Genomic DNA, 26000 nt, shown 5'->3' with positions numbered 1-26000 from the left:
ATGTACAATAAAATTTTAGAAACTTTATATAAAAATATACATATATATAGGGGTAATAATAAATTTAAATAGCTACTTTTATAGTCGGTTTGGTTCGGTTTTTCGGTTATTTTTTGATTAAAACTAAAACCAAACCTAAAAAGTATCCGTTTTTTTGGTCGGTTTGGTTCGGTTTTTCGGGTTTTTATGAACACCCCTGCTCTTAATTAAGGATGGGTCTTGTATCCCTTCAGAACTCACCCTCTCCCCCCCCCCCCAACACCCCCCAAAAAAAAAAAAGGAAAAAGAAAAAAAAAGAACATGAGTCGATGGGGACATTTTCGCGAGACTGCAATTGTTTATGTTGGGCTTGTATTTATAAGAAGAAAAACTGAAAAAGGCCCACATTTAATTATTGGGCTCAGCTAGGCTTGGCTAGTTTTATCACCCAAAAGAAAGAAAGAACAAAAAGAGTGTTGATCGGTGGGTGAGAAGAAAAGTCCAAAAAGAACAGTGGAATCATTTCGTGTCCAACTCTTTTGCTTTCGACAGTAACGAATTTTGTTAGTTCTTCTTCAATTCCGCATAAAGAAAACAGATCCTTCTCTCTCTGTAAATTCTCCATTTCTCTTCCTAATTCTTACCAATCTATATTTCATTTATTCTTCATGGCATCCAGTGGTCACAACAATCTCAATGCAAAACTCGTAAGTTCTGTCATCCGCGTATCACAAATGAATTTTAAATTATAGCTTTTAAATCTTTTTAATAGTAAATTTCTGATTGATTTTTAGGTATTGTTAGGAGACATGGGAGCTGGTAAATCAAGCTTGGTTATACGATTCGTCAAAGGCCAATTCCTTGAATTCCAAGTATTCTTCGTTCTTTTACCCGTTCAATTTTGACCCTTTTCAAGCCTTTGATGTTGCTTTTTTTAGGGGTTTGTTATTTAGCAAGTTTATGAAATTATTGGTTGACTGATTGACTGTGACGACGATGATGTTAATTATTGGTACGATTTCTTTGTTATAAGCATCTCATATTCGAAGCGCACTGGCCCTATTAATCTGGATTATTTCGTGTTTATTATTGATAATACAGGAATCGACGATCGGTGCGGCTTTCTTTTCGTCTACGTTGGCAGTTAATAATGCTACGGTGAAGTTTGAGATATGGGATACTGCTGGACAGGAGAGGTACCATAGCTTAGCACCTATGTACTATAGAGGAGCCGCTGCTGCTATTATCGTCTATGATATCACTAGCTCGGTAAGAAACTAACCTAAAGAGAAAATTAACTATCAAATGGGTCAATAAAAGTGATGTCGTTGTTGGCTTATTAACTTATTTTACTTTTGATATACTGGTATTGCATGTGGAAAGAAATTTGGAATAATGGTAGCTTTATTTCATGTTCTTGTAAGGTTGAAAATGGTAGATTTTGGAGAAAGAAGCTAATGTTATTTTGCAAATGACTTTCTCTGTCCATAAATTAACGCAGTTAAGAGGCGGTCCCCATTTTTGCACAAATTTAGAAGGTAGCTTCAGTTTGCTGTTTTAAAAAATCCCAGTTTGTGGAAAATTTTGTTCCTTAGGGGTGGGAGGACTTTGCATAAAATGAGAGCAGTGGATAATTTTTGTTCTCTATTGAATTAAGACTACTGAGGGAGAATTCTTATTCGGATTTACTTTGGCTTTTGCTTACTGATTCTGCTTCGGTTTTGCATGATCATAACTCTGTAATATTCCTTCTCAAAAAATAACTCCGTAATATGGATGTCTGCATGTTTATGCATATGTCTATTCATCTAAATTGAGATGTTGTCTTTTGTTTTCTGCTAATTTAGGATTCATTTGCAAGGGCAAAGAAATGGGTGCAAGAATTGCAGAAGCAAGGTGCTCATTCCTTCAACCTACCTACTTTATATAAATAAAAAAGCGGAGTTATAATCTTCTTTCTTTTTTTGGGATATATCCTAATAGCTCTTTTGTAAGATGTCTATAAAACTTTGGAGAAATTATCTTGTTACTTTTCATTTTTCGTGAATGGTTGTCTTCTTAGCGTCACTTTTCTTTTAATGATATGAGTTCCGTTTTAAAATACGGAAAAGGGCCAAAACTACCCTCAGACTATTCGATTTGGTACAAATATACCCTCCGTCCACCTATTGAGCCAAAAATGCTCCCACCGTTATTTTTCTTGCTCACTTATGCCCCTACGACTAACGGTCAATGCCAAATAAAAAAACAGTTTATTTAAATTACACGTGGCAAATTTTTATTGGTCCAATTAAACCATGACCCCAATTAAATAAACACACCCTTAACCTTTTTTTACCCAACCCTAAAATCCGACCCATCTAAAGAAATGGCCAGTCTCTTGGTTGTTAAAAAAATTAACTTCTCCATCTTTTCAACTCTACCATCACTATAGCTGCCACCACCCCCTTTCCTCCATAACAACCGCAGTGTCACCACAATGTTTGCTCCATTCCTCCATTTCCGAACAATAACAACAAGAATAATTTGCTAATCGAAAGGGTCCGATTAAAAAATCTTTAATTTTTTTCGATTTGATGTCCTTTTTTGGTTGTAAAATTAGGATTTCGTTCGAGGAGGAGTACCTAGGCCATACAATGTTTATTTTCTACAATAATTACCATTTGGGTCTAACAACTTATTAAGAGCTTGCAAAATTTACAACAATTGCGAAGGAAAAGCTTGACTATTCCGGAATTTAAAGCCCATGAATTCATAATGGGTTCTTTGATTATCTTATGTGAAAAGAAAGAAAAAAGATTTACCATTATAAGTGACATTTGAATGTGAAAATTAAGATATTTTGACAAATATTTTCGAAAAATGACAGCTCCAATGGTAAATGTAAAATAAAGAAATGATAAAAATATGAAAAAGGATCAAAACTTCCCCTAGACTAAAAATGCGGTGGCAACGTGTTTGCTATGGAGGAAAGGGGATGATGGCAGCTATGATGGTGGTAGAATTGGAATGATGGAGAAGTTAATTTTTTGTGACAATCAAGAGTTTGGCCATTTTTTAAGGCGGGTCGGATTTTTGGGTTGGGTAAAAAAATGGGTTAAGGGTGGGTTTATTTAGTTGGGGTCATAGTTTAAAATTGGACCAATAAAAAGTTGCCACGTGTAATTTAAGTAAACTTTTTTTTATTTGGCATTGACCATTAATCGTAGGGGCATAAGTGAGCCAGAAAGATAACGGCGAGGACATTTTTGGCTCAATAGGTGGATGGAGGGTATATTTGTACCAAATCAAATAGTTTGAGGGCAGTCTTGGCCCTTTTCCGTTTAAAATAACCAGGACTTTCATTACACGTGGTTTTCAATTAAATGAAGCAGTTTTCTGACAATGCGACAGGTAATCCTAACATGGTCATGGCTCTTGCTGGCAACAAGGCAGATCTAGAAGATAGAAGGAAGGTTACTGCAGAAGTAAGTTGTAACTTTTGGTAATCCAATGTTTATTACCCATCATCTTCTTATTTGAGGTTCCTTTAATTGGTCCTTGCCAGCAGTCTTTGTGATATCACACTTCTTGGATGGTGATTTTATGCATTGCTGGTTGTCTCAGCTAAACACATCTCCGATCTGTAAGGTTGCAGTTAAAAAAAGTAGTTACTAGTGCTTTTAATTGCCCTTGCTTAAGGTTTCTTAAAAAGGGTACCATTCATGTATTGGATTATAGATTTGAGGTACAGAAGCATTTCGTCTTCAGCTTTAGAGCATGATATAAAACTGAGATACTCATTTTGGTGAGAATCAATATGAATCAAGTACGTCTCAATTCCAAACAAGTTGGGGTCGGTTACCTGAGTCCTCTGCATCTATTACTGTATTCAGAGGCTTCATCATAATCAGCCTATTTTTATGTTGGACGTTAAGCTGCACATTTTTTCCTTTATCTGGATTTTGGGCACTATGCTTTGTTAAGCTCTCGTACATAGAGTTTCTTGTGGGAATTACTTTAGGGCTTAGGTAAATTTAACCCACGGCAATTAGTGGGCAAGGAGAAGTCTGCTGCCTTCATTTTTTTTGAAAATGCTATTTCATAATTAAGGTTTCGATTTTCTTAATATCTTGTATTCTTACTACTTGCTGTTAATGCTTCTTTCATTTTTTTAAGCTGAGGGCTTATCGGAAATAACCTCTCTGCCCTCTTGGTTTAGGGATAAGGCTGCGTACATCTTATCCTCCCCAGATCCCATTTGTGAGAATCCACTGGATTGTTGTTGTTGCTATTTCATAACTAAGTTTCCTGCAATTAAAAGATAGGTCATACTTGTGTAATCTTAGGTGATACATAGATCTCTTCAATTGCGGAACAGGAATGAGTTCTCAATCTACCGCCTAACCTATCATGTAATTTGTTGTTGTTAAACTTTTTTAGATCATATGTAATCTTTAAGAACCTTGAATGTTAAAAATACTAATCTCTTGAGGGGAATCTAAAAGACATAAATATTTAAAATTCTTAAAGGAGATCACTAGAAATCGTTATTCTTAAGTTGAGTTGGATAAGAGACCAAAGTCTACACTGAATTGTAGAAGAGCAGGATGAATAATGGGATCACTGAATTTTAGCTTCTGATGGCTACTGTAGCATTTTTGGAGCGGGGAAAGTCAACTTCCAGTGACTAGGGAATTAGCTACTCTTTATCACTCCGCGTAGTCATTTGTTGTTAGTTAACTTATTGTCTCTTTTTTATCTAATATCTACAATATCTGAGGTAGTTCAATATCTTCATTGTTTTGGCGATGTTCTAATATAGTGTTGTTGGTGACTTTACAGGAGGCACGCTTGTATGCGGAGGAAAATGGCCTCTTTTTCATGGAGACCTCTGCCAAAACTGCTGTGAATGTCAATGATATTTTCTATGAAATAGGTATCTTGCATTGCTTTTCTCGTTTTCCTTTTGTTGCTCTTTTTGTTTTTAATTTATTTCTGATGGTATACCGAGAGCAGGCAATATAATTATGCATCCAAGTTTTTGAATCTTAATGGTACAAGTCAAATGTAGTTTTACCTTCACTAGTTGTCATCTTGTGCTTATCCTTATATCTGTTTTTTTCCTACGAATTTCGCATTCTGTTTACTTATATTATTTTGGCATTACCGCATTAACAACATTTAATCATTATTAAATCTAAAAGTCATAAGATAGACTTATTATTGAACCTGCACTCAAGGGGTTGAAGTGCTGCCTAAGTGACTCGAGCCAGAGCACTCAGATCTCGCTACATCTAGCTTTAATGCTTAAGCACACTTATTCGCTTGAGCCTCAGTTTACCCGTACCATAGTTTTTAAGGCATCCTCTAGTGCCTCGGTGCTTAGTTTTTCACTTTCTAAGATTCAACTCGTGTGAAAGTATTGTGCTTCCCTTCATGTTGTTTGGTGAGAGGAGAGGAAAATAATTCACATTTACCTTCTCTTTTCCATTACTTTTCAATCGTAAAAGCTTGAAAAGGCTCATGGGGTGCTCTCTCTCATTTGTTAAGCCATAACTTTTCTCGTTTAACCATTTTCGCAACATACATTTTTATGAGATCTTACAGAATTCTGTTGTGGGAATTTACCTGTGTTGATGTTAAAAAAGAACTATAGTTTATGATATTTGTACCAATCTTACATCAAGGGGTGATTGTTATCCTAGATAATTTGGTGTTTGATTATGGTGAATTCCTGAAATTAGCAAACTATGTTATATTGAATAGGGGAAAACAACTAAAGTCTTTTAGAAGTGTAATTCATTTTTCTACATACCTAAACTCTTACCCATACTACAATTATTTCTACATACCTAAACTCTCCCCAAGTCCTCATCGCAATGATGTATGCTCACTTCAATTCATGCCGCCAAGCACAAGAGATGATGCAGGAAATAGTTCTTTTGGTAAAACATGTTTTTTTTGATAAGGTAAATTGTATTAATCAAAAGGGAGAGAACTCCCGTATACACGAAGTATACCAAAAAGTAGAGAATTTACATCAGAACATGATTCTCTACAAAAGACGCCCAATCTTCTATACAAGTAGGGGCTAAATGAGTGCACCAAAAAGCGATCAAAGATAAAAGACTATTCTTAAGATGTAAAAAAGGAGACTCAATCTCCTCAAAAGCTCTCCTATTTATCTCCCCCCATACTATCCACGTGAGAGCTAGCGGGGCGAACTTTCATGCCTTTTGCTTTCTTCTTCTACGGAAACCGGCCCAGCTATATAACATTTCCTTTACAGTGCTTGACATCACCCATTGAACACCAAAAAGATTCAGGATTGCCCTCCACAAAGCCGAGGAAACAGGGCAATGCAACAAAAGGTGATCAACTTCTTCCCCTGAGCTTTTACACATGTAGCACCAACTAACAAGTGTAATTCCTCTCTTTCGGAGATTTTCAGCAGTTAAGATCACTCCCCTCGCCGCTAGCCATGCAAAAAAGCACACCTTCGTGGGCGCCCTAGGAATCTAGATCGAGGAGTATGGAAAAGTGGTCTCCTCTCTCACCAACATACTCTGGTAAAAGGACTTTGCGGTGAACAAACCATCGCCACGCAAGCCCCATCTCCAAGAGTCACAAGATGGCTGGGGCCTGTCTTGCCCATATAGCAGTGCCAACAAATCTTGGAGTTCTGCAATCTCCCAATCTTGCATGTTCCTTCTGAATGAGAGGTCCCATACTACCCCCCTTCATGCTCCTTACGAATCTGTTGGACCATCAATTCCTTCTGGTTTGAAACTCTGAAGACATGGGGAAGGAGACCCTCAGAGTATCCTCTCCACACCACCTATGATTCCAAAAACTGATTCTCCTTCCATCTCCCACCCTGTAAGTGATGTTGCCACTGAATGCTTCCCAATTCTTCATGATGCTCCTCCACATGCCACACCCGAAAGGTGTTGTGATTGCCTTGGTCCTCCAACCCCCTCCCGTGGAATCGTACTTTTCTACTATGACCTCCCTCCATAGAGCATGCTCTTCTACCCCATATCTCCACAGCCACTTCCCCATTAAAGCTCTGTTAAATACCCTAAGATCTTTCACTCCAAGTCCACCCCACTTCTTTGGGGAAGTGACTGTCTGCCAATTCACTAGATGAAACTTTCTAGTTCCATCCGCCGCATCTCAAAGAAAATTCCTTTGAAGTCGCTCCAGTTTTTCTGTGATGCTCACCGGTGCTTGCAACAGGGATAAGTAATAGGTGGACATACTCGATAAAGTGCTTTTAATAAGCACTTCCTTACCGCCTTTTGACAAATACCGTTTTCGCCAGCCTGCTAATTTTTTTTCAACCCGCTCGATCACTGGATTCCAAACCGTAGTATCCTATATGAAGCGCCCAATGGGAGGCCCAGGTAAGTAGTGGGAAGGGAGCCCACCTTGCATCTGAGAACATAAGACAAGTCATTAATATTAGCAACCTCACCTACCGGGAAAATCTCACACTTACCGATGTTGATTTTGAGTCCTGATACTAACTGAAACCACTGCAGGACCTGCTTCAGGCAGGTCAACTGATCCATATCGGCATCACAGAAAATCAGTGTGTCATCCGCAAAAAGCAAATGAGAGACTCTTCGGGCACTGAGCACCCCAATCGGAGCTGAGAATCCTCTCAAGAAGCCTCCGCCGGCCGCACTATCCATCATTTTGCTCAGAGCATCCATCACTAGAATGAATAGCATGGGGGATAGGGGGTCACCTTGCCTGAGACCCCTGGAGCTGCCAAAGAAACCACACAGGCTACCATTAACCAGGATAGAGAATCTGACTGAGGAAATGCAGAACTTGATCCATCCCCTCCATCTTGCCCCAAACCCCATCCGCATCATAATGAAGTCCAGGAACTCCCAATTGACATGGTCGAAAGCCTTCTCAAGGTCCAACTTGCATAGTAAGCCGGGTTCTCTGTTTTTCCTTCTGGAGTCTACAAGTTCATTTGCCACCAAAGTAGCATCCAGGATCTGCCTACCTTCCACAAACGCATTCTGGGAGGACGAAACAGTCATGTCAAGAACCTTCTTAAGTCTGTTGGAAAGCACTTTAGAAATAATCTTGTAAATGCTCCCCACGAGACTAATAGTCCTGTAGTCTCTGATACAAGATGCACCTTCTTTCTTAGGCACAATAGTAATAAAAGAAGCATTGATACTTCTCTCGAAAACACCATTCACATGGAAGTATTCAATGGCTTCCATCAACTCCCCCTTGATGGTGTCCCAAAAGAGCTGAAAGAAAGCCAAGGAGAAACCATCAGGCCTGGGGGCCTTATCACCAGCACAACTCGACACAGTCTTGTGCACCTCTTCCTCCTCGAAAACACTTTCTAGCCACTCGTTGTCTCCCTCCCCTATATGGTTGAACTCTATTCCCCCCAAAGTCGGCCTCCAACTAACTTCCTCTTTATATAAGTTCTCATAAAACCCCACTATCGCCCCCTTTACCTCCTCCTCTCCCTCAATCCTCACCACATCCACAACTAAGGACTCTATGAAGTTTCTGCAACCGCCACCCTATGGAAAAACTTGGTATTCAAATCCCCCTCCTTTAACCAGAGCGCCCTCGATTTTTGCCGCCAACTAGTCTCCTGAGCTATTGCTAACTCGCCTATTTCCCTCTTAACCTCCCCCAATCTCGCTTTCTCAGATTCATCTAACTCCCTCGCCCCGTCCCCTCTTTTTATTTCGCCCAATTCATGCATAAGCTCTCTCATTTTAACCTCTACCCTCCCAAAAACCTCCTTATTCCACCTAATAATATCTCCCTTGAGCAATTTAAGTTTCTTCGAAAGACGGAATGAAGGTGTCCCTGATACCCCGTAGCTTGTCCACCATTCTTTCACCTTTTCACCGTATCCTGGCACTTTCAACCACATGTTTTCGAATCGGAAGAGAGCACGCACCCCCCTCCCTCTGCATCCATCTAGCAAAATAGGCAAATGATCCGAAGTTAGCCTAGGTAAAGGAATCTGCAGCACATTCGGCACCAGCTTATCCCATGAGGGCGATGTCAGGGATCTATCAAGTCTAGACCTTGAGTTGGAATCCTCCGCCCTGGCCCAAGTAAACCTTTCCCCTGACAGAGGAAGGTCAATGAGAAAGTGATCATTGATGAAGTCAGAAAACTCTTCCATGGCCCTCGAAATCAAACTACACCCTAATCTCTCCTCCGGGAATCTAATAGTGTTAAAGTCTCCCCCAGAACCCATGGAATGTCCCATTCCCCCATCACAATGGCCAGTTCCTCCCAGAAAGCCTCCTTGGACCCTTCTCCTACCGGTCCGTACACTCCCCCAAATCCCCACTCCATCCCACTCACTCTATCTTTGGCAAGAGCTGCTAAGGAAAAAACTCCCTTCTTAATCTCCTTTACCTCCAAGCTTCTATCATCCCACATTAGAAGAATGCCCCCGACACTTCCCACTGCTGGGACCCAGTTATATTTTACCCAACTACCTCCCTATACACTCCTCACAATCACATCCGACAAAACTTTCATTTTTGTCTCCTGAAAACAAACTAGGTTAGCACCCCTCTTTCTAACTCCCACTTTGATGATGGCCCTTTTGTTTGGGTCATTCATCCCCTCACATTCCATGAAAGAATCTTAACTTCCATAAGTAACAATATCCCCCTTTTCCCCACCCCCTCTAGCCGAGCTCCCATCCTTCTTGTCACACACCCGGCCCCTTCTCTGGTACACCACTACATCCCCTAAATTATTTTGCTTAACACCTTGTCTCAACTCCCTCCCTGCACCATCATAAAGAGATTGTTGCTCAATCTCCCTCAACAGTTCTAACACCCTATCTTCCTTCCCTTCAACAGAAACACCTAGAAACTTCCCAAAGTTTAATAGTTTATCCTCCATCCAGAAAGACATATCCCCTCCTCCAATCCGTGACGAAACTGGGCAGACGTCTTCTATATGTACCCTTTCCTTGGTCCTACCAGAGGAATACAAGACCATAACATTGCTAGCACTAGGAGTTTTAACCTCCGAAAGGATCTCACCATTTCCTTGAGGGGCAGCAACCTCTGAAATTAACACCCCGCTGCTATAGGAATGTCCAGAACCACCAGTAGGGTAGCATGGAGGAAGAGAGCATGGAACCCTTGGCGGCATATTAGCTGAAAGTACTGGTCTGGCACTGACATCAATTGGGGCATGCTTAACAATTTCCCCAGAAGAAGAAGAAACTTTAAGTGTGACCTCAGCACAACTAAACCCAGGAGCAGGTGAAGGGTTGATGGAACTGGGTCTATCAGAGGCGGGGGGCCGTGGATTAACGGCACCATCTTTAGCCGGTTCTGCCCCTGCAGCAGCGGCCATCGTAGGGGGGCATAGATCACTAGAGCTCGGTGAAGGAGTGCCACTGTGTGAAGCACCATTGGCAGAAGAAGGAGGAACAATTGTACCCATATGCTTAGGAGCCTTATCATGCCCATCTTGAAATAATATGGGCCCCTTAGGATCAATTCTAATGGAATTGGGAAAAATTGCTGGGCCCATGTGAGGAGGCCCAGGCCTATACTTGCTGAAAGCTTTGCCCGGCTCTATGATAATTAGAAGAGGATCGGCCCACTCTTCCTTTCCAGCCCGCATCACTAACCCATTCCCGTCTTCTCCTCCTGTTATAATTTTGTCTTCCTCCCCCAATTTCAACCCTCCCGTCTCTTCTCGATCTAACGTCTGATTCCGGCTTAATCCAGTGATCGGGTGAGCCCTCCCCTCCCCTCAGAGACTGATTTCCCCTCCCCTCCCCTCTATTTGACCTTCCCTTTTCTTCCGCCACTATCACAGGCATAAAAATAGGGCGAAATTCAGGGCTCACCCAAACCCTATAACTCAAGTAGCCATCTTCCACCACAGTGGAGACAGGGATTCTGCCCCTTTTCCTCACCACAATCCTCACTCGCGAGAGATCGTGTAAACTGCAAGTGACATCAATAAAACCCCCACAGATTTCCCTTATCTTCTTGAATAGGCCAAGACGCCAAAGATGCACCGGGAGACCCACCATGTTGACCACCAATGTTTCGCCAGTGAAACGAGGGTCAAGACACCGACCGTGCTCCACCCATCTGTCTAGATTTAAGAAGTTCCCATTGAACCACCTGTTTCCTCTGACAAGAATTTCTGAAGCTGGAGACTTGTCAATAAAACGAAAGAGATATTGAGTGGCCCCTAGTTGCGATATTTTCAGCCCGTTCTTGACGTTCCATGCTTCTGCTGCCCAATTCCTAACAGCCTCTGGAGAACCAACCCATTTGGAGAAAGACCCAATGAGACTAGATTTCAAGAAACCCTTGCGCCTAAGAGTGTGCTCCTCGGACAGCGAGAAGTGCGGCTCCTGCCCTACGTCGAGCTTTCGATGGCATCTTCCCCCAAGTTCTAAGGATGGCCAAGAGACAGCTTTGATAAAAGGCATGTTTTCCAGTTTTCTAGATTCTAGAGAGAAAAAAGAGCTTCTCTCTGTAGAATCCATCATATTCTAAATGCGGCTGTCCCAAGAAAGAGGAAGTGAGATCTGGCTGGAAAAAGCCTCAATAGTTAGAATATCCGTAATCACAGTGGGTGAAAACAGTATATAGGAAGGGAGAAAGGTTTTCTCGTATTGAACAAAGGAATCAATCGCCAGAATTCGGGGTTTAATGGCCGGAAAAAGAAAAAAGTCATCGGAATTTGGTGAAACTGACACGGGAAGGCTCGGAAAAGCCTCGAGAAGAGGCTGTCTCAAGAAAAAAATTTGAAAAGTCGCCGGAAAAAGCCACACGCCCGGCGCGTGGCTGAGATCTCGCTGGAAAAACAGGCGAGTTGGCGGCGCGTGAGGGCTCGGTTGCCGGAGAACTTTACTGGGGTTTGGACGCGGGAAGCTTGGCTCTTGATGGGTGTGGTGGAGTCTTAGGAAGAAGAAGATATGGTAGATTCTCGGCCATAAGAATGCTCTGTTGCGCTGTTGCTAGGGTTTTTTGTGGGAACTTGTTATCATCCAAAAACTGCAAGATTGAGAAAGAAGATAGCATAGAGAAACTCTCTGAAACTGACAGGAGCAATGTTAATCTGTGCGCGAGTCTAATAGGTGCCTGCTGCGAGACAAGATGCAGAACATCTCTCAGAACTGGAGAATAATATTTCGCGCAACGATACTACTGTCCTACAACCTTTGTGCTGATGATATTTATAACATTTGTTACCTTTCTCATAAAAAAGAAGATAGGTTCTGTTAGTTTATAGATATGTATAGTGTAGTCTTGTCCACATTGGATGAGGAGTAATATTTCCTTGTAGTGTATAGCTATAAATAGGGACCTCTTGTATTGTATTTATCATCCAATATCAATAACATATTTTCTCCCATGCCTTCTTACATGGTATCAGAGCATTAGTGAGAAAAGATCGATGTGCGTCATTCCAGCGTTAACCGGGAAGAAAGAACTTAGTCATCGTGCAATTTTTCCGGTGACCTAAGGCTTGTCTAAGTGAAAGTCACTTTCTGTCGGTGTTGTGCTAAAACCAACACAACCACGAGGTAGATCACCCTCCGACGACCAACCCCTGAAATTTTATCCGGCAGAAAAGCCGCCACGCTCCTCCACGTGCCGGCAACAACAACTTTTCCGGCGAGGGTTCCGGCCACTTTCCAGCCATTTTTCGCGAAGCTTCTTCAGGACAGCTTGCTCGCAAAGGAATTCCGAGTCTATCCATCCTGGTTATGACAAATTCCGACAACTTTGGAATTTTCCGGCGAGCTACAGTGTTTCCGGCGTGAACAGTGTTCCGGCGCAGAACAATATTCTGTTTCCCTGCTGTAAACAGTGTTTTTCAACTATCTCTTCAGTTTTCTCACAGGAGTTACTTATTTCCACTATTTCAAGTTAACCCTACTACTACAAATTGTAGCGACATGGGAACCGATGCTTTGAATAGTCGGATGGTTTCTTTAGCAGATTATATTGAGTTCCTTCAGTATAAAGCATGTAAGCAGACATCTTCTGAGATAGCTTCTGTTGTTCAAACAGGTAATAGCGTGACTTGTTTCTCCCAATCTTCATCCTCTGAGTCTTGGGTCATTGATTCAGGTGCATCAGATCATATTTCTGGTAACAAATCTCTTTTCACTACTATTTCATATTCTCAATCTCTTCCAAAAGTCACAATGGCCAATGGGTCTCAAACCATGGCAACTGCAATAGGTCAAGCAAGCCCACTTACTTCCTTACCTTTAGATTCAGTCCTTTATGTTCTCAATAGTCCTTTTAATCTCATAGCTGTTAGTCGCCTAGCCAAATCACTTAAATGCGTTGTTTTATTTCTTGATGACCATGTTTTTATACAGGAACGCAGTACGGGGCGGATCATTGGTACCGGGCATGAATCAAATGGACTTTATTACCTTATCCTTACTAAATCACATGGACTCACATCTTGTCTTCCTTCTACAACTTGTCCTGTTACTGATTCACCAGATTTATTACATAAACGGTTGGGACATCCCAATTTGTCAAAACTTCAGAAAATGGTATCTGGTTTATCTCACTTGTCAGCTTTAGAGTGTGAGTCATGTCAGCTCGGTAAGCATACCCGCTCCCATTTCCCTCGACGTCTTGATAATCGAGCAGAGTCACCTTTTACTTTAGTCCATTCAGATGTTTGGGGTCCTAGTCGGGTCAGTTCTACCTTGGGATTCCGCTACTTTGTCAGTTTCATTGATGATTATTCCAGGTGCACTTGGATATTTTTGATAAAAAATCGATCTGAGTTGTTTTCTATTTTCCAGACCTTCCACGCTGAAATTCAAAATCAATTTGGGGTTTCTATTCGCACATTTCGTAGTGATAATGCCCGAGAGTATTTGTCTTCCCCATTTCAGCAGTTTATGAAATCTCATGGGATTATTCATCAAACATCTTGTCCGTACACATCTTAAAAAAATAGGGTAGCTGAAAGAAAGAATAAACATCTTATTGAAACTGCTCGTGCCCTACTCATACAATCTCATGCTCCGTTGCGTTTTTTGGGGGATGCAGTTCTTACATCTTGCTTTCTTATTAATCGTATGCCATCTTCAGCTATCCAGAATCAAGTTCCATTCTTTGTCATGTTTCCCCACTTACCTTTGTTCTCTCTTCCACCCCGTATCTTTGGAAGCACTTGTTTTGTCCATAGCCTTACTCCAGGAACAGATAAGTTAGCTCCTCGTGCTCTTAAGTGCGTATTTCTGGGTTTCTCTAGAACACAAAAGGGGTATCGATGCTACTCTCCTGACCTCCAGCGGTACCTTATGTCCGCTGATGTTACCTTCTTTGAAACCTAATCATACTTCACAGGTTCAGGTCATCACTTAGATATTTCTGAGGTATTACCAGTTTCATTTTTTGGAGATTCAGTCACTCCAGCTCCACCACCTACAGCTCCAGTTGTAGCTCCACAACCTATAACTCCAGTTCCACCACCTACAACTCCGGTTGTAGCTCCACCACCTATAGCTCCAGTTCCTCCGCATAATCCAGTTCAACCTTCTGCAGCTCCACCACTCTTGACTTATCATCATCGTCCACATCCAGCATCAGGCCCAGGTGATTCACGCCCCGCATCAGATTCTCCACCTACTGCAGACTTGTCTCCTCTTAATCAACCAATTGCACTCCGCAAAGGTGTACGATCCACACTTAATCCTAATCCCCACTATGTCGGTTTAAGTTATCATCGTCTGTCGTCACCTCATTATGCTTTTATATCTTCTTTGTCCACTGTTTCTATCCCTAAGTCTACAGGTGAGGCACTATCTCATCCAGGATGGCGACATGCTATGATTGACGAGATGTCTGCTTTACATGCGAGTGGCAGTTGGGAGCTTGTTCCTCTTCCTGCAGGTAAGTCTACTGTTGGTTGTCGTTGGGTTTATGCAGTCAAAGTCGGCCCGGATGGCCAGGTTGATCGGCTTAAGGCTCGTCTTGTTGCAAAAGGATATACTCAGATATTTGGGCTTGATTATAGTGATACTTTCTCTCCCGTGGCGAAAGTAGCATCTGTTCGTCTCTTTTTGTCCATGGCTGCTGTGCGTCATTGGCCTCTTTATCAGTTAGACATTAAGAATGCTTTTCTCCACGGTGATCTTGAGGAAGAAGTTTATATGGAGCAACCACTTGGTTTTGTTGCTCAGGGGGAGTTTAATGGTTGTGTGTGCAGATTGCGCAGGTCACTATATGGTTTGAAACAGTCCCCTCGAGTTTGGTTTGGTAAGTTCAGCACAATTATTCAGGAGTTCGGCATGACTCGTAGTGAGGCTGATCACTCTGTGTTTTATCGGCATTCTGCTCCTAATCTGTGTATTTATCTAGTGGTTTATGTTGATGATATCTTTATTACTGGTAATGATCAGGTTGATATTCCTAATCTGAAGCAACATCTCTTTCAGCACTTCCAGACTAAGGATCTGGGCAGATTGAAGTATTTTCTAGGTATTGAGGTCGCTCAGTCTAGCTCAGGTATTGTTATTTCACAGTTCTTGAGGAGACATGAATGATGGGTTGCAGACCTATTGACTCTCCTATGGATCCGAATGCTAAGCTTCTGCCTGGACAGGTGGAGCCTCTTAGAGACCCTACGAGGATATAGGAGGTTGGTTGGCAAATTGAATTACCTCACAGTGACTAGACCTGACATTTCTTTTCCGGTGAGTGTTGTAAGTTAGTTTATGGATTCTCCCTGTGATAGTCACTGGGATACAGTTGTTCGCATTCTTCGATATATAAAGTCAGCTCCAGGCAAAGGATTACTATTCGAGGATCGAGGCCACGAGCAGATTGTTGGGTACACAGATGCTGATTGGGCAGGATCACCTTTTGATAGACGTTCTACGTCTGGATATTGTGTTCTAGTAGGAGGTAATTTGGTCTCGTGAAAGAGTAAGAAACAGAATGTAATTGTTCGATCTAGCGCCGAAGGCGAATATCGGGCCATGGCTATGGCGACGTGTGAGTTAGTTTGGGTCAAGCAGTTGCTCAAGGAGTTAAAGTTCGGAGAAATCAGCAAGATGGAACTAGTGTGTGATAACCAAACTGCTCTTCATATTGCGTCAAATCCGGTGTTCCATGAGAGGACTAAACACATTGAGATCGACTGTCACTTTGTCAGAGAAAAAATACTTTCAGGAGATATTGTTACAAAGTTTGTAAAGTCGAATGATCAACTAGCAGATATTTTCACTAAGTCTCTTACTGGTTCTTGTATTAGTTACATGTGTAACAAGCTCGGTACATATTATGTGTATGCACCGGCTTGAGGGGGAGTGTTAGTTTACAAATATGTATAGTGTAGTCTTGTCCCACATTGGAAGAGGAGTAATATCTCCTTGTAGTGTATAGCTATAAATATGGACCTCTTGTATTGTATTTATCATCCAATATCAATAACATATTTTCTCCCGTGCCTTCTCACGGGTTCCACACTATCTATTTCAACAACTTATGAACATAGTCTGCTGATGTCACATGTAAACCAAAATGGTAATAGTGGTAAAACATGTTAATTCCCAGGTTCCAGACAACTTTTTTGCTGGAGCATCTGATAGACCATAAAAGAGTGAAAGAGTCACTACTAAGATGGATCCCCCCCAAAGAACCCCCGCCCCGCCCCCCCAAAAAAATAAAATAAAATGAGTTGTTATGAAAGTATATACACCACTACCAAGTTTGATTTTCTTGGAGCTCGGACCTAAGCATGCATGGCTCACTCCAAACTTATTGTCATTGAGCTTAAACTCGGTTGCTCATGACTCGAGATTGGAGTAATCGTGATCTCAAGAGATTGGATATTTTTAGTCACATTAAATTTTTTTTTTAAAAATAAATAAATAGTTGGATCCATGTTTGTTTCCCGGTAATATGTTAAACACTAGGTTAACTTCCAGGGCAGTTTCTGGTAACAGACATTTTTGCTGTATGACCAGTGGATAGTTGATAATTGTTGCTGTTTGTTTCCACTAGCACATCAAATAGGAACGGGGCTTCTATTGGAATTGCCATCACATCTACTGTACAGGAGGAGCTCTAGCAAGGGCGTAAGTGCTGCCTATTCCTCCCCTCAAGGATCAGGGCTCTGCAAATTACCCCTTTAATGATTACCAATTATAGTTTACCACCTCGGACTGTGGATGGTCAACTCTACAGAGCATTTAGTTTGAGGGCAACTGATTAGTGTAACCTAATTAAAAAGAAAGAGAAAACTAAATAGATATTTGTTCTCACTTGCAAAATAGATACCGTAGTTAGAAGTTGCAACACTATTATTTATAGCGTCGCCTCAAATAAAAAAATATGAATGGAACTGTCAATTATTGAATTAACGTGGAGCACTTGTTAGCAGACTTTTCCAAACAATACTCCCTCCGTCCAACTATTGAAGGTTACTCATTTTACGTGACCGTGACCTTTTTTCTAGCACACCAACTTCACTTAATTTTTTTGTGCAACATGTATTTTTCCATTTGTAGTCCGATTATGTATTTATGGATTATTATTTACATACAAGGTGGGGTGGGGTTGGTTGGGGACGGGGGATAGAGAGACTATCTATTTTATAGTCCTATAGTTACAATTTCAGGAGATCTCTTAGGGGTGGGAGTGACATGATGAGACCAGCCCTGACTAGTTACAATCCCAACAGTAGACCCTAAACCACGGTCCTCCTCACAACCCTTTCGCACCTTACCCTCGGCTTAACGGGTTTCCTGAGGACCACCGATTATATTCCTATAACCAGGGTTTACCGTCAAAATTAATAACTGCCTGGACTATATTGTTCTTAACCTAGAGTACCATCGGGGTGATATAATAAAATCCTAAGAACAAAACATGCCAACAAAGTAGACTAGTATGACTAAGTTTAACACTTAAAGTATTTAACCTATCATTTAGGCTAAATGAATATTTATAGTATATTAACTACAAGAGCAGAAGAAATACCTGAGATCGCCGAATTGTGGCCAAGTGACCTTTTTAATTTTTATTTTCAAAATAAATGTATTACAGAGGGAGGTTTACAAGAGAAGTTTAGAGAGAGGGAGAGTTATGCTATTCTTGATAGAGGGTAGAACGCTTGGCTAAAGCCTGCCTTAATGAAGTTTAACTCCTTATATAATGGAGTTCCTAACTAAAAACAAAATTAAAAAGTTAGATGGCCGACAAGATTGGCCGACAAAGAAAAAAGAAAAAGTAATAAAACAATCAACTTTTTAAAAGTTGATTCCTATGGTCCCATTACTTTATTAATGTTTTGGGTCCCATGACTTACCCCAATAATTTACTGGTGGGGCCTTCAGTCTCTTTTAGACTTTACCTTTTCCTTTATTGTCTTTTGTTGCAGAAGATTCTTCTGCTCCTTTTTTCATCTTTTTCAAAAATTCTTCAATTTCGTCTAAATTGACTGGTTCTTGCTGGCTTGATTGAGCTTCTCCTGCCAGACATGTTTCTTCTTTCGAGGTATTACCCAGAGAAGTTATGGACATATTATCACATACTTCGATTTCAAAGTTTCTTGCCAAATCTTTCTTTATTTCTTTAAAGTATGACGCTAGGATCACTTTTTTTGAAATGGCTCATTTCTTCATTTGAAGTTGTCTGGTAACCTTCTCGAATGGACTTAATTCCTCCATTTCTATATATGTTATCTCTGCATTAGCATATTCTTCGATTTTGACTTCAATCTGTTCTATCAATGCTTGGCCATAAAGTTTTTCATCTTTTTCAGACGAGTAATTTGCTCCAGAATTTTGTATAAAAAATTCTATTCAGACTGGGCATTCCTTATGTGGTATAACCAGCTTCTACATTCCATTTCATTATCCAGGGGATTGAGAATTCTATAAAAAAAATACATAGCTGCTATGCCATCGTAAAGGATATTATCTTTTTGTAAGGAAATGATTTTGGAAGATATATCTACCCATTGTTTATAAAAAATTTTAAATAACGGAGGGAGTATTTCTAATGATGGTCCATATAATTTCCACCATTTACAAAACCAATTTGGTATTTGTTGTCCGAACATATTAGAACACAATTTGATAAACCATGAGTGTTTCCTATGAGGATTCTCATATAAGAAAGTTTTATTAAAACTCTCAATATAATCCCAGTAATTGAATTTGACTGCAACTTTCTGTTCAGGATGGGTATATTCCCTTTCCTTTAAAGTACTAAGTCTCCACTCATCTGAGGCTAATACTTTTTTAATAATTATTTTAGAGAAATTATAAATTCTCTTAGTAGTAGCAGGATAAAAATGCTGAATTTCAGCTGGTCCTGTGGATGAGAGTATTATCTCATAATGCATTCTGTATTTGTATGCAAGAGTAACATATGATACTGTATCAAAATACCCTGTCATTAACTGCCAAGGATTATCCTTCCATTTAAGGTCGGATTTCTCAAAAAGAATTATTAATTCTTTTTTCTTCTTCCGGTTATAAACCTCCAAATTTTCATGGCTTCTTATGTTATAACAGAAGAATAAGTTGAGGTATTACCTTCCTTTTGCTTGGATTTTATGAAATCCATGAATTCCTTGTACATAGGGTTTTCTGTATTAACGCCCGAGGTTTCTGCTATATTAGCAGCTACCAGTTGTCGATTTCCCATTTGGGCGAGTATATTACCTTTACCATTTCCTCTTTCTCTTCCTCAAGGAGGTCTGTATGTAGGCCTCATATCCTGAATCATAAAAAGAAATGATTAACTCAAATATTCTCGAGTGAGAAAATCAAGAAGGCTATTATCTATTCCTTTTTTATAAATTATTTGAAAATAAAATGGAGCCAACAATGCTTGCCATCTTGCAAATATTTGTTTTGACACATCATGTTTGAAATCTTTATTAAAGATAAACTTTGCAGCTTGTCAATCTGTTCTTATTGAGAACTTCTGATTATATAAATCAGTTTGAAATTTCATAACACATTTTACTATAGCAAGGATTTCCTTAGCTACAATAGTATAATTCTTTTGGGAGTTATTCCATTTTCCCGAATAAAATTGAACGAGATACTCTTTTTTAATCTATAGAAGAGCACTGTTTCAATATTCCTCCATACCCAATATCCGAGGCATCAGTTTCAACTACTTTTGCCCAACTTGGGTTAGCAAGAGTTAAACATGAAAAATTATTAGCCTTCTGTTTAATTCTTTTGACTGATTCTGTATGACTATCGGTCCATGGTTTAGGATTCTTCTTTAGTCTATCATAAAGAATAGCAGTATCTTTAGCAATATCATGTATAAATTAAGAAATATAATTTAAACTTCCTAAAAATCTCTGAAGTTGAGTCTTATCAGTAATTATATTAGGAAATTTAGAAGCAAATTCAATACTTTTATTAATGGGAATAATTCTTCCATTTTTAATATTATGACCAAGAAATCTAATATTAATTTGAAAAAGAGACATTTTGGGTTTAGATATAACTAAACCATTCTTAATTATAATCTTTCTAAATAAATCAAGGTGTTGATGGAACTATTAAGATCAGGTTCAATGAACCCGTTCAAATTGATAATATGAGTTCATCGTCTAGACTAACTAGGTCCAACTCATCTTATGTTTCTCCAATTGATTATGTGGTAGATTTTCCATCTAGAGCTTCTATTTCACAAATTAGAATGATAATAATAGAATTGATCATATTAAAATTAGTCAGGATAATATTGTTAAGGTTAACTCTGACCCTGACCCAACTCAATCCGATATGGATTTTCCAAATGTTTTTGATGGATAGAAACCAAATAGATTTTAGTCCGGGATCACCGGCAAGAAAAAGAATTTGTGAAGAATTTTAAAAACCCAGATGAGAACTTTTCAGAAATTGTTTTTTTGATAATTTTGATAAAGAAACAAGAACTTTCTTTCAAGATGATTTTTATAATGACATCAACAAGCATAATAAAATCATTGCTTTTGTTCCTTGGTTTATGTCGAAATATGTTCATAACTATATTTCAGTTTTAGAAAGAGATTATAAGCTCACTAGTGGAGAAATCACAAAATCAGTTTTTCCACCACAACAATCTTTTCAAATAGGTGAAAAGGATAAAGTAGTTTATTTTATTGCTTTTTCAAAATTGTTTGAAAATGATACTGCTGTTATAACTGCTAAGAATTTGAATACTATGCTCACGCAGAATAAATATACTAATATTTATGTTAGTAATCTGGGTTAACAAATTGCTTCTATACATGAAAGATTGGATAAGTTAATTACTGAAGTCCAAAAAATTACTGAGAAGAATACCAAGGGTAAAGAGCAAATCGCTACCACTAGTATTCAACCCCCTCCTGAGGTCAAGGATTTTAAAATCAATAATATTGAAATCCTTGAACAATTATTAGAAAAGAAATTTGGAAAATTTAGAATAAACCCTCTAAATTTAGAGCATCTATCTGATGAAGATAAGAGACTGAGAGTCTCAGATGAGATTAATAAGATCTCTGAAAAATATGCTCGAAAACCAGTCCAAAGGATGTTCTATTATCCTAGACCAACCCCATTCCTAGAAGAACTTAATAGTGACCACTACCATCAAGGTTACAATGGCGCAAACATCTATGAATGGAACCTAGATGACCTTACAGATAGGCAAATTTATACGACAATACATAGAATGCTTATGTATAACACTATATGTAAAGTTAATAAGAATACTGAAAAGGCTATAGCAGAAATGATAGTAGCCGGTTTTACTGGTCAACTTAAAGGTTGGTGAGATAATTACCTTAAAGGTGACCAGAGACATTATTATGAATTCTGTTAAACAGGAAGATGGACAAGATGTCCAGAATACTCTTTATTGTTTAATTATGAATATTATAGAACATTTCTCAGGAAGATGATCTGATAATAGTGAAACCATTAGGACCATGCTCCAAAAGCGTAAGTGTAAAACCTTAACATCTTTTAGATGGTATAAAAATGTTTTCTTATCTAGGGTAATGGAATTACCAGAGTGTAATAGCACTCACTGGAAGTCCAAATTTATCGATGAACTCCCTCCACTTTTTGCTGAAAGGGTTAGAAAGACCCTTAGAGGAACATCAATGAGTATTGATTATAATCAGTATTCATACGGTAAATTATTTAGTGTATGCATTACGAAGGTTTAGCTTTATGTAATGAGATTAAGCTAAATCAAGAGATGATATCGTCTCAATGAGAGACGACAATTAGAAGTAAAAAGAATTAATAATTTTTTGGAGCAATCCGACCTTAAATGGAAGGATAATCCTTAGCAGTTAATGACAAGATATTTTGATACAGTATCATATGTTACTCTTGTATACAAATACAGAATGCATTATGAGATAATACTCTCATCCATAGGATCAGCTGAAATTCAGCATTTTTATCCTGCTACTACTAAGAGAATTGATAATTTCTCTAAAATAATTATTAAAAAAGTATTAGCCTCAGTTGAGTGGGGAGTTAGTACTTTAAAGGAAATGGAATATACCCATCCTGAACAGAAAGTTGCAGTCAAATTCAATTACTGGGATTATATTGAGAGTTTTAATAAAACTTTCTTAGATGAGAATTCTCATAGGAAACACTCATAGTTTATCAAATTGTGTTCTAATATGTTCGGACAACAAATACCAAACTGGTTTTGTAAATGGTGGAAATTATATGGACCATCATTAGAAACTCTCTGTTATTTAAAAGTTTTTATAAACAATAGGTAGATATATCTCCCAAAATTATTTCCTTACAAAAAGATAATATCTTTTACGATGGCATAGCAGCTATGTATTTTTTTTATCAAATTCTCAATCCCCTGGATAATGAAATGGGATGTAGAAATTGGTTATATCACAGAAGGAATGCCCAGTCTGAATAGAATTTTTTATACAAAATTCTGGAGCAAATTACTCTTGTCCGAAAAAGATGGAAAACTTTATGGCCAAGCATTGATAGAACAGATTGAAAAGTCAAAATCGAAGAATATGCTAATACAGATGTAACATGTATAGAAATGGAGGAATTAAGTCCATTCGAGAAGGTTACCAGACAACTTCAAACGACGAAAGTAGCCCTTTCAAAAAAAGAGATCCTAGCGTCATACTTTGAAAAAATAAAGAAAGATTTGGCAAGAAACTTCAAAATCGAAGTATGTGATAATATGTCCATAACTTCTCTGGGTAATACCTCGGAAGAAGAAACATGTCTGGCAGGAGAAGCTCAATCAATGTTTCTGGCAGGAGAAGCTCAATCAAGCCAGCAAGAACCAGTCAATTTAGACGAAATTGAAGAATTTTTGAAGAAGATGAAGGAAGGAGCAGAAGAATCTTCTGCAACAAAAGACAATAAAGGAAAAGTTAAAGTCTGAAAGAGACTGAATGCCCCACCAGTAAATTATTGGGGTAACTCATGGGACTCAAAACTTTAATAAAGTAATGGGACCAGAGGAATCAACTTTTGAAAAGTTGATTGTTTTATTACTTTTTCTTTTTTCTTTGTCGGCCAATCTTGTCGGCCATCTAACTTTTTAATTTTGTTTTTAGTTAGGAACTTTATTATATAAAGAGTTAAAATTCATTAAGGAAGGCAGGCTTTAGCCAAGCGTTCTGCCCTCTCTCAATAATAGCATAACTCTCCCTCTCTCTAAACTTCTCTTGTAAACCTACCTCTATAATACATTTATTTTGAAAATAAAAATTAAAAAGGTCACTTGGCCACAATCCCGCGGTCTCAGGTATTTCTTCTGTTCTTGTCGTTAATATACTATAGATATTCATTTAGCCTAAATGATAGGTTAAATACTTAAGTGTTAAACTTAGTCATACTAGTCTACTTTCTTGGCATGTTTTGTTTTTAGGATTTTATTGTATCACCCCGATGGTATTCTTAGATTAAGAACAATATAGTCTAGACAGTTATTAATTTTGATAGTAAACCCTGGTTATAAGAATATAACCGGTGGTCCTCAGGAAACCCGTTAAGCCGAGGGTAAGGCGCGAAAGGGTTGTGAGGAGGACCCTAGTTTAGGGTCTACTGTTGGGATTATAACTAGCCATGGCTGGTGTTCTTGTAATTTATTCCTGAAGCCCCATTAGAAGCGATCCTGTAACCCCTTGGTATCAGAGCCAGTTAACCTGTAGAATTAGGTGCTTAGTTTAACACTATTTTTCTAATGAATATCATTAGGAAGAAGGCTACTGTTAAAAACAGTAGGAAAGAAGAATACGAATTACCTCAACAATTAGACTTGCTTAATAAATGGACAATTTCTAGGATCCAACCTAAGGTTATATACCAGTTAGGAACCTTTGAAGAACTAGGTTTCAAACTAATAGTTAAAACTACTGAAGAGACGATCACTGTAGACAGTGATCATGCCACCTTTAGACTATTAGCTGAAAGTGATTTAACCCCTTATAGGGACACACATAGATTCATGCATATATGTTTAATACAAGTTGCCTTCAAGCCACTTACTTTAAGAGGCTTACCTGAAAGTTTTATAGCAGCTCTAAGAGATGGCAGAAATCAAAACTGGAAAAAATCCCTTATAGGGACTGTACAAACCAGTTTGGCCTATGGCCCTGTGTATTTTAATGTATATCCTAATTTGCAGATTTCTTTAAATGATGAAAATTCTTTGGATGCTTTAATTTTAAGTATCAAATTACATGGTTATGATTATTTGACTGGTACAGAAGTAATATGTATATGTTATAGAATTTATTATAAGCCTTTACATACTCTAAATCCTATGTGTAAAATTATGGATTTTAAAAATGAAACTATTTTAATAGAAACTAATTTTGGTAGATCTAAAGTTACTACCAGAAGACCTATTAAATGAGACGAAATTAATTTTTCAAAGAATGGGTCACAGGGGAGGCAATAGCTCCTTAGGAGGTGAAAACCTGCATTTACCTGCCATAAGAAGATGATACAGCAATACTTTAAAAAGGGGGTGGGGGTGGGGGTGGTTTGTAACATCCAGCAACCTTGGAATTGAGAGGAATGGGTGGGCAGTTGGGGAGCGACTGCTCTAAAAGTTACTAGTTTTTTAAAGTTGTATATACTTTACTACTGACTTTTTATATATATAGTTTACTAAGTTATTAAACTTGTATGTGATTGCTCTTTGGGAGCTCAAGATGGGACTAACAGGTGTCTAGCTTTCCACAATTAAAGGATTAATGGAAGTATGAGATTTTTATTCTTTTAGAATTTGCACTTTATGTAGGTCTTTTTATTTTTGTTGTGTCAGAACAGTTGAATATCTTGTATATTCGCTTGTATGTCCTGATCCCTTGAGTTTGGTGTTTTGCAGCTAAACGGTTGCCTAGAGCTCAACCTGCCCAAAATCCAGCAGGAATGGTTCTTGTAGACAGACCAGCAGAAGGGACCCGAGCTACATCATGCTGTACTTAAAATTTATCATTGTTCATAAATTTACTAAACCTTTCCTATTCTTTGACTGGACTATCACTTGTTCGTCATGTTAAACATGAAAGTCTGGAAATGTGAGTAGCATGGTTCAGTAGGAGATATAGAGTAAGAATATGTAAGCTATGTATTTAGAAGCTCCCTATGTTAAGAGGCAAGCCGTTGTAAGGAAGCCCCTGAGCCTGAAGTCATGCTCCTTGTTTCTTTAGTTTTTTCTATTTTGCAAATGATTTGAATTTCCAGCGATCTCTTCATTTCCATCTTATGATTAGTATGGATGAGTGGCCCCTATTGTTCCTTGAATTAGGAATAACCTGCTTTGATTTGTTTTTTGCCTAAAGATGTGGAGTTTTAAATTTGATTTACAACAACCCAATATAATCCCACTAGTGGTGTCTGGGGAGGGTAGTTTGTACGTAGACATTACCCCTACCCTGGGGTAGAGAGGTTGTTTCCGATAGAAACTCGGCTCCCTCTCTTCAAGCTAGCGTTTGGCCATAGATTCCCAAATTTGTTTTGAAAAATCTGATTTGCGTGA

The 26000-nt window shown here is 38.9% G+C and overlaps 1 protein-coding gene across 1 annotated transcript; it reads left to right on the top strand.

The window, feature by feature from the left end:
* The first annotated feature begins 427 nt into the window (after window positions 1-427).
* LOC104093042 (ras-related protein RHN1) lies at window positions 428-25708 on the top strand. The gene is made up of 7 exons (XM_070195677.1): window positions 428-686; window positions 774-851; window positions 1081-1248; window positions 1827-1875; window positions 3373-3446; window positions 4804-4897; window positions 25347-25708. The coding sequence occupies exons 1-7, from the start codon at window positions 648-650 to the stop codon at window positions 25445-25447; spliced, it is 603 nt and encodes a 200-aa protein (XP_070051778.1). The 5' UTR covers window positions 428-647; the 3' UTR covers window positions 25448-25708.
* Window positions 25709-26000: the final 292 nt, after the last annotated feature.

Source organism: Nicotiana tomentosiformis, chromosome 2, assembly GCF_000390325.3.
Source record: "Nicotiana tomentosiformis chromosome 2, ASM39032v3, whole genome shotgun sequence".
NCBI lineage: Eukaryota > Viridiplantae > Streptophyta > Magnoliopsida > Solanales > Solanaceae > Nicotiana > Nicotiana tomentosiformis.
Note: the sequence above shows the minus strand (reverse complement) of the source record. Positions and strands in the feature narration are given on the sequence as shown.

Coding starts and splice junctions, on each gene's coding strand:
- LOC104093042 (XM_070195677.1), top strand. CDS start 648: ATGGCATCCAGTGGTCACAACAATCTCAATGCAAAACTC. Junction 1,249..1,826: donor TCTATGATATCACTAGCTCG/GTAAGAAACTAA, acceptor CTGCTAATTTAG/GATTCATTTGCAAGGGCAAA. Junction 4,898..25,346: donor TGATATTTTCTATGAAATAG/GTATCTTGCATT, acceptor GGTGTTTTGCAG/CTAAACGGTTGCCTAGAGCT.